At 46.2% G+C, this 15,462-nt stretch overlaps 1 protein-coding gene across 3 annotated transcripts in view; it reads left to right on the top strand.

Moving 5' to 3' along the window:
• Positions 1-15,462, top strand: part of LOC307124533 (interferon-induced very large GTPase 1-like) — a 58,435-nt gene that overhangs the window by 5,968 nt on the left and 37,005 nt on the right. For all 3 annotated transcript variants that reach the window (XM_079813831.1, XM_079813830.1, XM_079813829.1), the window contains exons 2-5: positions 10,202-10,423; positions 10,509-10,676; positions 12,083-12,148; positions 12,241-12,273. In XM_079813831.1, the coding sequence (XP_079669957.1) occupies positions 10,655-10,676; positions 12,083-12,148; positions 12,241-12,273 (121 nt within the window). In that variant the 5' untranslated portion in view covers positions 10,202-10,423; positions 10,509-10,654. The remainder of the gene's footprint in view (positions 1-10,201; positions 10,424-10,508; positions 10,677-12,082; positions 12,149-12,240; positions 12,274-15,462) is intronic.

The raw sequence follows: 15,462 nt of genomic DNA, 5'->3' as shown, positions 1-15,462 counted from the left end.
AGATGCCATTCACTTGTAAATCCAAAGTAAAAACTTAATGAGATATTTTGTTTATGAAGTGTTTCTATTTTCCGTCGTCCTAACTAATGGAGTATAAAGGGATGTGTTAGAACAAATGTCTGACATGTCTACAGTTGCTTTGCATATCATATGCCCAAACCATAAACCAGTTTTACATGTCACTTGTTTTCTTTACTACGGTATGCTGCAGTTTCTAGCCAACAGCCTAAAATTCACCTAGGGCAGAATGAAACCGCTCAGAGCGTAAAGCAAACATTTATACAACACTACCCAATTAGACAGTGACACTAAAGTATTACAAAACAATTATTTCTGTGCTTCTCCCTCTTTTCCTTTGTACAAATAAAAACATTATCAAAATTATTGGAAACGACTAAAAATTCTGTATCATACATGCCAGATAAGTAATATTGCGGTCATTTTGTAATGAAAAAGTAAGCGAAAACAATCTATATTGTATAAAGCTCTATATAAATGAAGGTGACTTGACTTCTCGTATTCCCAATTCTCATTTGTGTTGGTAGTTTACAAAAATAAATCAATTGACATTTCTATTTTTCTATTTCTATTTCTTCAATTCCCTTTGTGATCTCATGTGATTCAAATTAATTGATTAAACAGATAACAAATGATGAGTCAGTATCATAGTATCACTACATAATTTCACCACACAGGGTCACTATTCAAGTCAAGTCAAGTCAACTTTTTTTATATAGCGCTTTTAACAGTGCAGATTGTTTCAAAGCAGCTTCACAGAATTTTATTCAGCCGTACAGCCATTCCGGAGAAAACTATGATGTCATCAGTTCATTTCAATTATCATACAGTGACAATGTGGGCTTTAGATCAGTAATTAGATCAGTAATTTAGTTTATATGGTTAATTTAGTTTAATAATTAGATTTATTTGGATATTTAGTTGAAAAATGTAGAAAAATTTAGCTGAAAATCAGCACAATAGCGGACGATCACGGGTCATTCCCCAATCAAACAAATAATCCACAAACAAGAAATCAATTCAACACAAAAAGAAAAGAAAATGCAAAACCCAAGCCAAACCAAACATTCCTAATAACATACAGGTATAAGACCGTGTGTCCACCAAAGCATTTTCCTGGCTGGCTGGCATATTCAATTGTTTTCAATGGGAGCGCCACGTTTTTAGAACGGCAAGAGAGTAATGAGGCGCTGAGCGAGTATTTCACGCTCAAGCGCTGAGCGCTCAGCGTTTTTTACTGAACATTGAAGAATGTTCAACTTTGAGAAAAATGCAGCGCTCATCACTGTCACTTTTCACCCAGCTGTCCAATCACAGTGGAGGAGGGGCGGGACATATACCACACCGACCAACAGCCACATTCTGCTTGAACTGTAAAACGTCAACAGATGACAACAAGCAGCATAATAACGGAACAAAATAATTTAAAACAAGCCAGAGCAAATACTTTACATTGTATCAGCATTTTTTATATAGAATCAATACAGAAACAAACTATCTGTGAAATGAGATGCTAGTAACACTTCCGCGGATATTCCATATCATTACAAGCAAAGAGTCTCTACTGAAAAAAATGCTGTGCTGCCAAAATGCTCTCAAGCGTTCACAGCGAGACATTTTCAGCAGAGAGCCTTTCAGCCGGCTAAAAACGCTTTGGTGGACACGCGGCCTAAGGGTGACACACGTAAATCTTTGTCACTGTAAGGTTACCCCCCGTCAAGGAACACTGTCAAAGTACCAATTTAGATGTATCCCGGTAGGCTGTACACCCGACGCGTGTTGATCAGTTTGGAAGTCGTCCTTCACCAGATGGAGACCGTCACGCTTTTGGGTTAAAATTTGCATACAAGTTGACAGAAAATGCACAGTTCGAACAAGAGACGGGAGGGTGGTCGAACACAGCGTCTTGCAAATAAAACACCATCCAATTCGTCCGGAGTCATTCAGTATCACACGCAGATAAGGGTTACCTGCACAGCCTGCTGCAACACCTCCATGCCTTGTACCACTGCGATAAATAACTCAGCAGTGCACTCTATGGCATGTGTGGCACCAGTAGGGTTGGTTATTATCTTGGACTCATTTATAAAAGATAGTAAATCAGAAATTCCTAAAATCTTTGTAACTCCATCTACGACACCCTGGGAATTTCACCTAGGGAACTAATTGTCCAATGGGACACACAAAGATAAAGTAGAGATGCGAAAATGTAGAAAAATAGCAATTACTTTATTTATAAAAACACTGGGATCACTTCAGGGAGCCCCTATCAGCTTCGAGATACAGAGAACGGGCCAATGGCCATTGGCGTGCAAGATTTGCCCCGCATCGCAGGTATAAACAGGAAGCGAGAGCAGCGCACTATTGTCATTCACTTTGGAGCCGAACAGGCGTTATCACAGAGTTTCAACTGCTTTATCAGCAAGAGAGAGAAAGTCTACTACAGACCAGAGGACAAAGAGTATCGCTGGTGTTGGCGTTAAAGAACAGATCAGTGTGACCGCGAGCTCACAGCTGCACAAAAACTGCTGTTCTCACAACAACCCAAAATTTCTGTTGGTTCGGTGAGGGCGTACAGTGAGTACAGATACAGGCTGCACTATCTCCTGTATTCTGTCGCGGTGTTCCCTGGGTGCTTCAGCACATCTTTAAGAGCGTTTCCTCACAAAAGAGCAACAAGGGTGTGACTGCGTCTTTTTCAAGATGTCATTCCACCCGTGCGTTTCTGGATGCGGTCGTTCCCTCTCACCCGTTGACGGTCACAATCGCTGTTTCACGTGTTTGGGCGTTCAGCATGCTGAGGCAGAGTTTGTGGATAGTTCGTGTTCCCACTGCGGGAACATGACTATCTCGGAGCTTAGATCGAGACCCCTTCGGGAAGGTGGAGTCCCCCTCCGCATACTTCGATCTAGTGCTATCCCTGCCCAGCAGGATAGACCTACTTCAACGGATGCCCGGGGTGATCTGAGGATTACATTCAGAGCAAACCCGCCGAGCGAGCCTCCGCGGGCCCCTGATCCCTCACAAGGTCCTCAGCCGGTGGTGCTTCTGGAAGAAGCTGCTGGTCCTGCCCACGGGCGTCCAGCAGTGACTTTCGGGGCACCCGCGGATGAGCAGATGTCGATCGCTGCATCGGAGGGGGAGTTCCAGTCCTCGTAGGATGAAGATTCGGCGGTACTGCCTCCCTCTGGGAGAGTGGCAACGGTCGAGTCGGACCCCGAGTTGACGGCTATGCTTTCCCGGGCCACCGGGAAGGTCGGGCTTGAGTGGAACCCTCCACCACGTCCCGAACCTTCCAGGTTGGATGATTGGTTTCTCGGGGCGGGTCGCACTGGTTCTCAGCGTCCCGCTCCGGTACCATTCTTCCCGTAGGTACATGAGGAGCTGACTAGGTCGTGGACGGCACCTTTCAGTGTCAGAAACAGACCTAGCGGCTCCTCCCTCCTCACTACCCTCGACGGCAGACAGGCCAAGGGTTACGTGGGAATCCCACCAGTTGAGCAGGCTGTCGCAATGCAACTGTGTCCGGCGACCACCTCCAACTGGCGCGGTGACCCGCGCCTCCTGTCCCGGGCCTGTAAGTTCTCTTCCAACCTAGTTGCGAAGGCTTACAGGTCCTGCGGACAGGCATCTGCTTTGCATGCCATGAGTTTGCTCCAGGTGCACCAGGTGCGCTCATGGATATGAAAGTCACCTCCCGTTCCCTCAGTCAGGCGATGTCCCCCTTAGTGGTCCAGAGCGACATCTCTGGCTCAACCTGGCCGACATGAGGGAGACCGACAGTACCGGTTCCTGGACTCCACCATCTCGTCGGCCGGGTTGTTCGGCAACGCGGTCGAGAGCTTCGCCCAACAGTTTTCGGCCACCCAGAAGCAGATGGAGGCCATCAAGCACATCCTGCCTCGGCGGCCAGCTGCTGCTCCCACTCCACCGTCGGCCGCAGCACCTCTGCTTGCCCATCGCCGAGGATGGCCACCCGCCGTTGCCTCCGCTCCCTCCTTAGCCCAGCAGCAGCCTACACCTCGCTGTGGACGTGGAGCCGGCCGCGGGAAGGCCGTCCAGCCCGCTCAGGCCGCTGCCAAGCCAGGTGGCAAGCGCCGTCGTAAGCGACCCTGAGACGGGCCACCCAGAGATGGAGGAAACTGCTCTGCAGGAGATGGTTGCAGCACCACTCCTTCCCCCGGAAGAGGGCCGGGGGAGAATCTTTGTTTCTGTTTGTTCTGTTCCACCACTGTCCCCAGTGCCAGTGGTACCCAAATTCTCAATAAAAGAGCAGTTTCCAATATCTCTGGGTGCCAAGAGAGCGCACCTGTCAGTGTTCAACGCTTCCGTGCCTTGTCACTCTCAGACGCCTCTCTGTTTGCCAGCAGGGGGTGCCGGCTGTGGGGACGCACCCCAGAGGCCTTCCCACACTCGCACACACCCTCAGTGGAAGCAGGTAAGTGTTGCACAACACACTTAGACCCCACTTCGGGCTCCCACCAGGCCATCCGAGTCGGGTCCCTGCATGCCGCCTCGCTGCCCCGCTGCGGGTACGTCTGTGGTGCCTTTGGTCCCGCTTGCACGGTCCCTGGGAGCCTGGCTAGCACTTCCCAGACCGTCTCACTGGCTCATCCGTACCATCAGACTTGGCTATGTGATTCAGTTCACCCGGCATCCCCCCAAGTTCAGGTCTCCTGTGCTCCAGGCGGAGATCGCGGTCCTACTGGCGAAGGACGCGATAGAGCCGGTCCCTCTAGCCGATATGAAGACCGGCTTCTACAGCCCGTACTTCATTGTACCCAAGAAAGGTGGCGGGTTACGGCCGATCTTGGATCTGCAGTTCTTGAACCGGTCCCTTCACAAGCTGCCGTTCAAGATGCTCACGCAGAAACGCATCTTCTAGTGCATCCGTCCCAAAGATTGGTTTGCAGTGATCGACCTGAAGGACGCGTACTTTCATGTCTCGATTCTCCCTCGACACAGACCGTTTCATCGCTTTGCATTCAACGGACGAGCATATCAGTACAAAGTCTTATCCTTCGGGCTAGCCCTGTCGCCCCGCGTCTTCAGGAAGGTGGCGGAGGCGGCCATTAGAGAGAGTGGTGTTCGCATCCTGAACTACCTCAACGACTGGCTGATCCTTGCCCGGTCACGAGGGCAGTTGTGCGAACACAGGGACATGGTGCTCAGACACCTCAGCCAGTTGGGACTTCGGGTCAACTGGGAGAAGAGTAAACTCTGCCCCACGCAGAGGATCTTTTTTCTCGTGATGGAGCTGGACTCGGTCGCCCAGACAGCGCGCCTCACCGAGGAGCGTGTCCAGTTGGTGTTTAACTGCTAGAATTCATTCAAAGGCAGGACAGCGGTACCACTGAAACATTTTCAGAGGCTCCTGGGGCATATGGCATCTGCAGCCACGGTAGCGGCACTCGGACTGCTTCATATGAGACTGCTTCAACGCTGGCTACACGATCGAGTCCCGAGATCGGCGTGGCACAGCGGATCCCTCCATGTCCAAGTGACGCCGAGATGCCGCCAAACCTTCAGCCCGTGGTCGGACCCTTCATTTCTACGGGCAGGAGTGCCTCTACAACAAGTGTCCAGGCATGCTGTTGTCTCCACGGATGCCTCATCCACCGGCTGGGGTGCCACGTACAACAGGCTTGCAGTTTCGGGTCTGTGGACGGGGCCCCAACTGCAATGGCATATCAATTGCCTGGAGTTGTTAGCAGTTCGTCTTGCACTCAGCCGACTCAAGGGGCCGCTCACAGGCAAGCACATTCTGGTCCGTACAGCACTACGGCCGCTGCGTACATCAACAAACAGGGTGGTCTCCTCTTGTGGAGTCAGAAGCATCTGAGGTCGCTTCGTGCCACTCACATTCCGGGCCTGCTCAATCGTGCAGCCGACGAGCTCTCACGTCAGCAGGTGCTTCCCGGAGAGTTGACACTCCACCCCCAGGTGGTCCAGCTGAAATGTAGTCGCTTCGGGCCCGCTCAGGTAGACCTGTTTGCCGCCCCGGACACGACCCACTGCCAGTTGTTTTATTCCCTGACCGAGGGGACCCTCGGCTCGGGTGCTCTGGCAATCCAGGACCTGCGCAAATATGCGTTTCCCCCAGTGAGCCTTCTTGCACAGTTCCTGTGCAAGGTCAGGGAGGATGAGGAGCAGGTCATGGTGGTGGCTCTGTATTGGCCCAACCGGACTTGGTTCCCAGAACTGATGCTCCTTACGACAGTACCTCCATGGGCCATTCCTCTGAGGAAGGACCTCCTGACTCAGAGACGGGGCACCCTCTGGCACCCGTGTCCGGACCTCTGGAGACTCTATGTCTGGTCCCTGGACAGGACGCGGAGGTTCTAGGTGGCCTGCCACAGAACGTGGTAGACACCATCTCTTCCGCTAGAGCCCCCTCTATGAGACGGCTCTATGAGTTGAAGTGGAACCTGTTCGTCGACTGGTGCTCTTCTCGCCGAGAAGACCCCCGAAGGTGTACAATCAGCGTGGTGCTTTCCTTTCTACAGAGTGGGTTGGAGTGAAAGCTGTCTCCCTCCACCCTCAAGGTGTATGTTGCTTCTATTGCCGCTAATCATGATCTAGTAGATGGAAAGTCCTTAGGTAAGCACGACCTGATCGTCAGGTTCCTGAGGGGGCGAGGAGACTAAATCTGCCTCGCCCTCCCTCTATACCCTCTCGGGACTTAACTCTGGTGCTTACCGCACTGCAGAGGGTGCCCTTTGAGCCTTTGCTGTCAGCTGAGTTAAAAGTCCTGTCACTAAAGACAGTACTCCTGACTGCATTGGCCTCTATCAAGAGGGTAGGGGACCTGCAGGCATTTTCGGTCAACGAATCGTGCCTGGAATTCGGGCCTGGTAACTCTCATGTAATCCTGAGACCCCGGCCTGGATATGTGCCCAAGGTTCCCACCACTCCCTTCCGGGACCAGGTGGTGAGCCTACAAGCGCTGCCTTCGGAGGAGGCAGACCCAGCCCTAGCTTTTCTCTGTCCGGTCCGTGCCCTGCGGACCTATGTAGACAGAACGCAAAGCTTCAGGACCTCAGAGCAGCTCTTCATCTGTTACGGAGGACAGCAGAAGGGATAGGCTGTCTCCAAGCAGAGGATGGCCCACTGGATAGTGGATGCCATCGTCTTGGCATATGAAACCCAAGTTGTGCCCTGCCCGCTCGGGTTAAGAGCCCACTCCACTAGGGGTGTAGCTTCTTCCTGGGCGTTGGCTCGTGGCGCCTTGCTGACAGATATTTGTAGAGCTGCGGACTGGGCGACACCTAACACGTTCGCTAGATTCTATGCCTACGTGTAGAGCCTACGTGTAGAGCCAGTAGCTTCTCGTGTGCTCGCTTCCCATAGTCAGTAACACCAGAGTGCCCGTTCTAGTGTCGGCTTGCTGCACCATTCCCTTCCCCATGGAACGGATACGTACGCTTATTCTGCTCCAGTTGAGTTCCCCTAGAGATAGGCGAACCCTGTCGAGTCCTCCGCAACCCACGGCAGTCGGATGTGGCGGATCATCCGACGCCAGGTCTAACACTCGTATGCATTGGTGGAACCTGTGTTAGGCTGGGTTCTGTATGTTGTGACCCCCACAGCGGTCCCATATGTGTATTCTTCTACGGTACAGCTCCCTACGGCGAGCTCGTGTCTTTCCCTCTGCAGAGTCTCCTCTGCCGTCCCAGTACGGTGTTGTTCCCCCACCGTAAAATTGGCCAGGGCCACCCCTGGGACTTCCGTATGTTGCACTGCCCAAGGCCAGTCCATACGTTTATTCCCCACATGGTAACTGCCTCCGGGCATGATGTGGCTTCCGCAGCGGCCCTCCGGGCATGCTTTCCCAGCGTTATCAATAAATGTCTACTGAATGGGTCTTGCGGAACAGCAGTGTGACTCTCCCTGCGTGAGTTTTCCCGCCCGATACAGACGGGGTCTGAGGGGCTCTCGCTGGGCGCTGGAAGTGGTAGTAACTATGGCGTTTTCCAAAGGGTCACAATCCGTCAGTTACGTCCGACGTACGTCGAATGTGACCAACTGAAAGGGAACGTCTCGGTTACGTATGGTAACCCTCACTCTCTGAAGGAGGGAACGGAAACGTACGTCCCGTCGCCACAGTTGCTGTACCATCACTGCAGTCCTGAGCCACTAAATTCGGCTCCTCAGTGAAAAACAATAGTGCGCTGCTCTCGCTTCCTGTTTATACCCGCGATGCGGGGCGGAGCGCGAGATGCAAATCTCGCACGCCAATGGCCATTGGCCCGTTCTATGTATCTCGAAGCTGATAGGGGCTCCCTGAAGTGATCCCAATTCGTCGGTTACGTCCGACGGACGTCTCCGTTCCCTCCTTCAGGGAACGAGGGTTACCATACGTAACCGAGACGTTCCACACACACACTCAGTGCAACATGGGAATAGGTCTGACTTCCACAATAACAACAAAAGAAAACAAAAAAAGGACAAATAAATCAAATAGAAAAAAACAACTATAATTCAATCCACAATCAAAAATATATGCAAGATGGCAGGGAGAAATAATAAAACACCCAAACTTCACTACGCACTTCAAACCTACACTAATGTATTCACTTCACCATGCATGTTCATTCAGGTGACAAAAGAAAATAGTTTCAAATCACTAAGTGAACAAGGGTACCCATTAGTTTAGAGTGGTTATCATGCCTTCCTACCTTCCTACCTAACGATAGTTATCACGCCTTCCTACCTTCATACCTAACGATAGACAAAATGTCTAAATTTTCACAAAACTTTAACACATCAAATGGACACATGTAACAATGTCAAATCAATAAACAATAAAAAGGAAAGAAACAATAAAGTTAACCAGTTATATCATAATCTCAAACGAAACACAAAGGAAACAGAATAAACAAAGAATAAAAAATAAATCACATTACGCTTCCACACGAATGAGACCATAATCCATCACCCGCACACACACACACACATACACACACACACACACGACTTGTGCACATACACGCACAGCAAGCACACTTCCAACAACGACCACTCAATGCGCCACTCACATTGACCTACGAGTTCACTCACACCAACATAAAATATGGATCATATAGACCCCACAAACAAAGTTGTCCAGTTGAAACAGTGCAGGGGTGGCAGAATGTTCAAGCCGGATCACTGTCCCAATTGGCTAACTGCGATCACACGGACATATTACAAGCGGCGCCTCTTCGACTAGAATAAGAATGGAACACTATATGAACATCGGATCTTTTGTGAATATTCACACATTAAATCAATAGTTTACCTACCTGATTACTAGCAAATCAGCCCTTCTGACATCAAAACACAGGTTGATAAGTACAGCCCGGAATGCATACTGAATAAACAAACAGAGCACGTACAGCCAACAGTGCATTTAAATAATTACTTCTCTACGGTAACATTCCCAAATACTGCGATTCAGTGACGAAGTACAGCCAAACTCTCACCCTTTACCGCTCGGCCCAAAGATCCCCAACACTGGGCAAGATCAAACAGCAGTTAACACTAGCAGTTTCCACGTTCTCCTCAGCCACACTCCTAAACCTAAACACGGCGCCCCAGAAATTACGTCACTTCCCGGACCCGGAATAACGCGCTTGCCTAAATGTCCATCGCATCTCTTTTTATATAAATGGAATACACCATATTTGGGCATTAACCCTATGATGGCTGATTACATCACTACATAAGGAAACAGCCAAGCAACCAAAATGTCAGAAGTTATGATGGATAAAAGATTATACACATCTATAGGATTCATCTCTCATTTGTCTCTCAAGCACTGCACAAGCCTTCTCCTTCTGTTGCACTAACACGTCATATTCAGCGCTTTCTTTCTTCTTCTTCTTCTTCTTCTTTAGATTTTATTGCCGGTTGACAAACAACGAAACAGTGTATCGCCACCGACTGGTATGGAGTGTGGATCAAAATGACCTATTTCTTTTTTGACCTATTTCAAGATGACCCTTTTTTATCCTTTCCTACAAAGTAGCAATTTTAAGTTACTGAAAAATAAAATTAGGTATTACATTAGAGTAATAATAATAATAGTTATTTTGTAAATAACAAAAAAAAAAAATCTAGATGTTATATTAGAACCCTTCTTTCAATCTTGTTTTTCTGACAGTATAGCATAACATGTTCCACTGTTTTTTCTGTCCATAAGGGGAAGTGCTCTCTTTTCGAGAGGCTGCTCACTGCAGAGCAAATATGTGGAGCTTATATCTAGCTCCTCCTTGCTAGAAGTTCTGCGAGGAGGAGCAAATTAAATTTGGGTCTAATGGGTGGAGCTAGAATATCCAACCACACGCTAACCCTACCCACAACTCTATCCCTACACCCCTTTAGACGTCCAGAGAGGTGGAGCTGGACATCATTTGACTCAGCAGTGAGTACCACTTGCTCTTTTCTGCTTATACATTCAAATACCAACCGGTAACATATGTTTTGTTCTTTCTTTTTTTTTTTTTTAGAACCAACTGATTTTTAAAAGCTGAAATGACTGTGAATGAATTGAACTGCCCACAGGACAAAAAAAAAACAGTCCCCAAGGAAGCTCAGATGTCGGTGTAAACCACAGCCCTGAATAAAGACACTGACGACATCAGTGGACATCAGAATGGCCGAGAGGGAAGGCAGATGTGAGTGCACAAAGTCTGCATGAAATATTCAGGATCAGTCTTAATGTAATCTTGGCCACATTCAGCAACAGAATATGGTTGTCAGTCTGGTTTTAAAGTGCTAAATACAGTCACGTTTACACACAATTTGGTTATTAATGAGAATAACTGCATTTAATAACAAACTGATTAGGGGCATCGGACCGGGGGAAATGGTAGACATGAGTTTCAGGGGCCCACAGAATATCTTTAATGAAATTGTTAAGTTAAAAAGAAAAATATTTTGTAGATTACCCAAAAGATTTGGAAAAATTGTCCCTTTGTAGTTATACTTTATTCTTCTATTTCTTAAAATTATGACTAAATTATTGCTATTTTTGGTATATTTTATTATAATTTCCCTGCTAAATTGAAAAGTATAGCCTTTGCTTCTTTGATAGCAGCATACACAATTCTGTTCTGATGTAAGGATGCAACTTCTCCATCACACAATCAATGGATAAAAAGTGTGATGTAGAATATTAAGCTGGAAATTAGATGTACACTTTGTGCTGGATTGTTTTTGTAGTAACAATAGTGTCAGTGTTTCAATTAATGAAATTAAGAAAGTGTTTAAAAAAGATTTGAAAAATTGATTAAAAAGCAAGCAAACTTTCACTATCATTACCACAAACAGGTGATAAATCAGGTAGTCAGGGCGTGTGTTCAGCCCTTTAAATGGACTTCCAGGCCATTCTGCAAATCAGCATCTGTTAAATCGTTGGTCAGAAACCTATGGAGCCACAACTGTCTCTTTGACAGAAATCATGTGGCTTGCCAGGTCTCTCACCCTTTACCAACAAATGATGGATAAAAAATTTGACACAGAGATCCGCTCTCTGCAGAAAAAGCAGCCAATTACACTTTTACAATTACACAATTATACTCCTTGTTGTACAGCCTACCAAAGTTTATGATAATAATAATATTCATGTTGTACCGGGCGCGCGTGTTCAGTGCTGTTTGCGAGTGTCACGATTCATAACAGCAATCAATAACCACTTACGTTTCTGCAGGTAAACTACAGCTCCTGCACTGTGCATGCTCCTGCTGTGCATGCGCTCAGAGCGCAACACGGACAAGCATAGTAGCCTTTGCCTTCGGTTGCGCACCTAAACAGCCAAATAAACACATAAATATATCAAAATGCCAAGTCGAGTATTCACATAAACACAGTAGATAGTAGACACACACAAAGAGGATTTATGCCCATCAGTTGGTAACTCAACCTCACAGTGAAAGCCCTGCACAATTAATTCCAACTTATTAATGGTTTGCTGCATATTTGTTTGTGTTTAGTTTTCTATGGACCTAATAATTATTACTGTTGAAATTGTATTGCACAATCAGTACACAAGTTAGCTGTTGTAATGCTTTTGTCTCTGCAGCGGATGTTCGGAAGACCAGGGAAAGGCGCCTCAATAGGAGCAAGAGCATGGATGGACGTCCTAAAAGTATTTAAATGAAACAGAACAGTTTATAGATTTAAATTGCTTGCACTGCTTTTTAATATCATGGTGTGTGTGGTGTGTTTTGTGTTTTGCAGTGGGTGGTAGTCCAGATTTCAATTGCCCTGACAGTAAGTCAATTAAATGATTCGATAGCAGCAGAAAAGTATGATATCGTTTTGATGCACTGTGTAGCTATCATTTATTTAATATACAACAAATATGGCACCAAGACATTAGCAGCAGATCCTTCCAAGTCCTGTGTGATGCACTGTTGTGACATTTCTTCCATAACTATCATTCAAATTGTGTGTGACTTGAGCCACAGCAGACCTGCCGGTTACAGAAAGCACCTAAACACGTTTTAATTAAATAAATGAAAAAGCTAGTGATATCTCACCTTGTTAAAATTCAAATTCTCTTACCAGAGAAGCCTTGAAAAAGGCTTTTCAGCACTCTTAACAGTGCACCGAACCAGCTGTGAGAACAGTCTTTTGTTTTTGCTCAATAAAATATAGAAAAAGAAAGAGAGAAAATCGGCACTGCTGTAGTGCCGTCACTCCAATACCAGACGAGGAGAGGTCCACCCGAAGAGCTTGACTCGTTATAATGTTAACACACGCTTGGTAGAGAGTGATTTCACAACAAACCATCTACCACTCGGATCAGAAGCAAAAAGCTAATTTGATGCAAGCACCTGTGCCTTATTTATACCCATGCTGAGTGGCAAGAGCAGCTGGTGCAATCATTGCATACCAATATGCATTGGCTCGTTTAGCTACACTCGAAGTAGATTGGCTCTCACTAGCGAGATTCCTATTAGTCGGTCTCCGACGTGGCGTCGGGAGTGATCGACTGAATGAGAACTGAATTCTACTGACAGGATGCTGTGCATGCTATCCGAGCGCAACACGGACAAGCATAGTAGCCTTTGCCTTCGGTTGTGTACCTAAACAGCCAAATAAAATATAAATATTTAAAAAGTTGAATATTCACATTAACACAGTAGATAGTAGACACACACAAAGAGAATGTATGCCCATCAGTTGGTAACTCAACCTCACAGTGAAAGCCCTGCACAATTAACTCCATATTGCATCGTATTAATTGTTTGTTGCATATTTGTTTGTTTTTAGTTGTCTATGGACCTATTAATTACTACTGTTGAAATTGTATTTTATAATTAATAATAATAATAAAAATTTAATCTGGAAAATTTACTTTTGGAAAATTTTAAAAATGTCTCTTTGTACTTCGCACTTGACCTTAATAGACTATTATCTGATAACAGCGTATCTTACAACAAATCAAAACACATTGTAAAGTACAAGATTAGGTTAATAAACTCTCTTGACACTGCAATTGTTAGAAATGTTTTCATGTGATTCCAGTATCAGAGCAAAAATATTAGGATCTTTGAGCCAAACATTGTTTCTCAGTCTGATGAGAAGAGACCCTGACTTGATTTTAGTTTCCTATTTATGCAGAACTTAAGCCAGATTGTTGACTAAATAAACACAATAGTAATGGATGTGCATACAAGTCTTCATGATGTAGAGCAGTGTTTCTCAACCAGTGGGTCCTATAGGGGGGTCGTGAGACTTTCTCTGTGTTCTCATATTTTCAAATGTTGTATGTTGAATCGTTATTGCCGTAACTTTCTAACGCTGTTTCTAAACTGTCCTATCATGATAATTTATCACTGCCGCGAACGGCTCCTATTGGACAAGGTCCTACTCTCTTTGGGCCCTATTTTAACGATCTGAAACGCAAGTGTCAAAGCGCGAACCGCAAGTAACTTTGTGGGCGGGTCTCGGCGCTGTTGCTATTTTCCCGGCGGGATAAATGGCTCTTGCGCCCGGCGCAAATCTAAAATGGGTTGGTCTGAAGTAGCTTCATTATTCATATGTGTGGTTTGGGCGTAACATGAATAAACCAATCCGAGCGTCATCCAACATTCCCTTTAAAAGCAGGTGCGCAAGTTCCATTATGGATTGCTATTATTATGGCGTATTTACCAGGCGCACGCCAGGAGCGGTTCACAGCCGAGGAGACTGATGTTCTTGTAAGAGCAGTGAAAGACAGAGAAGTGAAGTTGTAATGTTGTACATTATGGTAAAGGTGATTTCACAGTCTTTTTTTTCTTTCAGTTTTTTCAGTTTTTCAGTCGATTTTTTTTCCTGGTTCTTGACGGACAAACCAATTTGTCAGATGTCCTTATATACATATATTTCTTGCCACTATTGGGCAAACAGGTTTTATCCTTAATTATTACAATTAGCCTGAATCATTTGTAAGCTAGATTTATGCCTATTTTTTCACATCTTCGTGGCACACCACAATGATTTCCGTCATCTCATGTGTTAATATTTTTTTAGTGTAACAATTTATGATTTGCAAAAATAACTGTTGCATCTGTGTAGATTACATGAGCAAAGTGTATGCGCGTTGTGCACGCTATACATTATGGTCAAGCATGCGCCCTTAAAATAGCATAATGAACAACGCGCAACGCGCCACTGACTTTAGACTAGGTTTTTTCTGGTCAGTGGCGCAATTGTTTAATGGAACAGCAAAATTGCACCAGGGATTGTTTGCGCCGGAACACGCCTCCTTTTTTGCGCTGAACCGCCCAGGTAGCGCAAGTTCATTCACTAGTTTAGCGACGTGCTTCTGTGGAGGGAAAAGCGCGCTTTGCGCGGGTGCAAAATAGGAATGACACGTGCGTCGGTGTACAAAGTCAATTGCGCTGGGTGCAAGATAGGGCCCAATATGTATGCGGTTTACCCCGTTGCTTGGTAACGACAGCGCGCGCACAATGCCAGACCTGTACGCAGCCACGGCCTGTTAGCTTGAGAAAATGCATCCGTTTTTTAAAAGAAAACAAGCAGAAGATTCGGAAAGTCCTTCCACTTCAAAAGCAGCAAAATGTAAACAACGCAAGTACAACCCAGACTACTGTATATTAAATATGGATTTACTGCGTTGGACGAAAAACCAGTGTGTTGAGTGTGGTGAGGTCTTGGCAAAGGAGTCCATGAAGCCATCAAAACTTGAACGTCACATACAGACTAAACATCCAACATGTGTGGGTAAACCTGTGGATTACTTTGTTCGAAAGCAAGATCTACTTAAAAGACAGCAAAATTTTATTGTGTCTCTCACGACAGCTTCAAAAAGCACCCTGAAGACAAGTTATCTGGCAGCTGGCCACACTGCCCGCGCTAAGAAGTCGTTTAATATTGGTGAAGAGCTAGTTATCCCATGTGCAGTTGACATGTGCCGTGAGGTACTAGGGGAAAGTGCTGCGAACTAAATAA

This window comes from Gobio gobio, assembly GCF_949357685.1.
Source record: "Gobio gobio genome assembly, chromosome: 1".
NCBI classification, from domain to species: domain Eukaryota; kingdom Metazoa; phylum Chordata; class Actinopteri; order Cypriniformes; family Gobionidae; genus Gobio; species Gobio gobio.
This window is presented reverse-complemented; position numbering and strand designations above follow the sequence as displayed.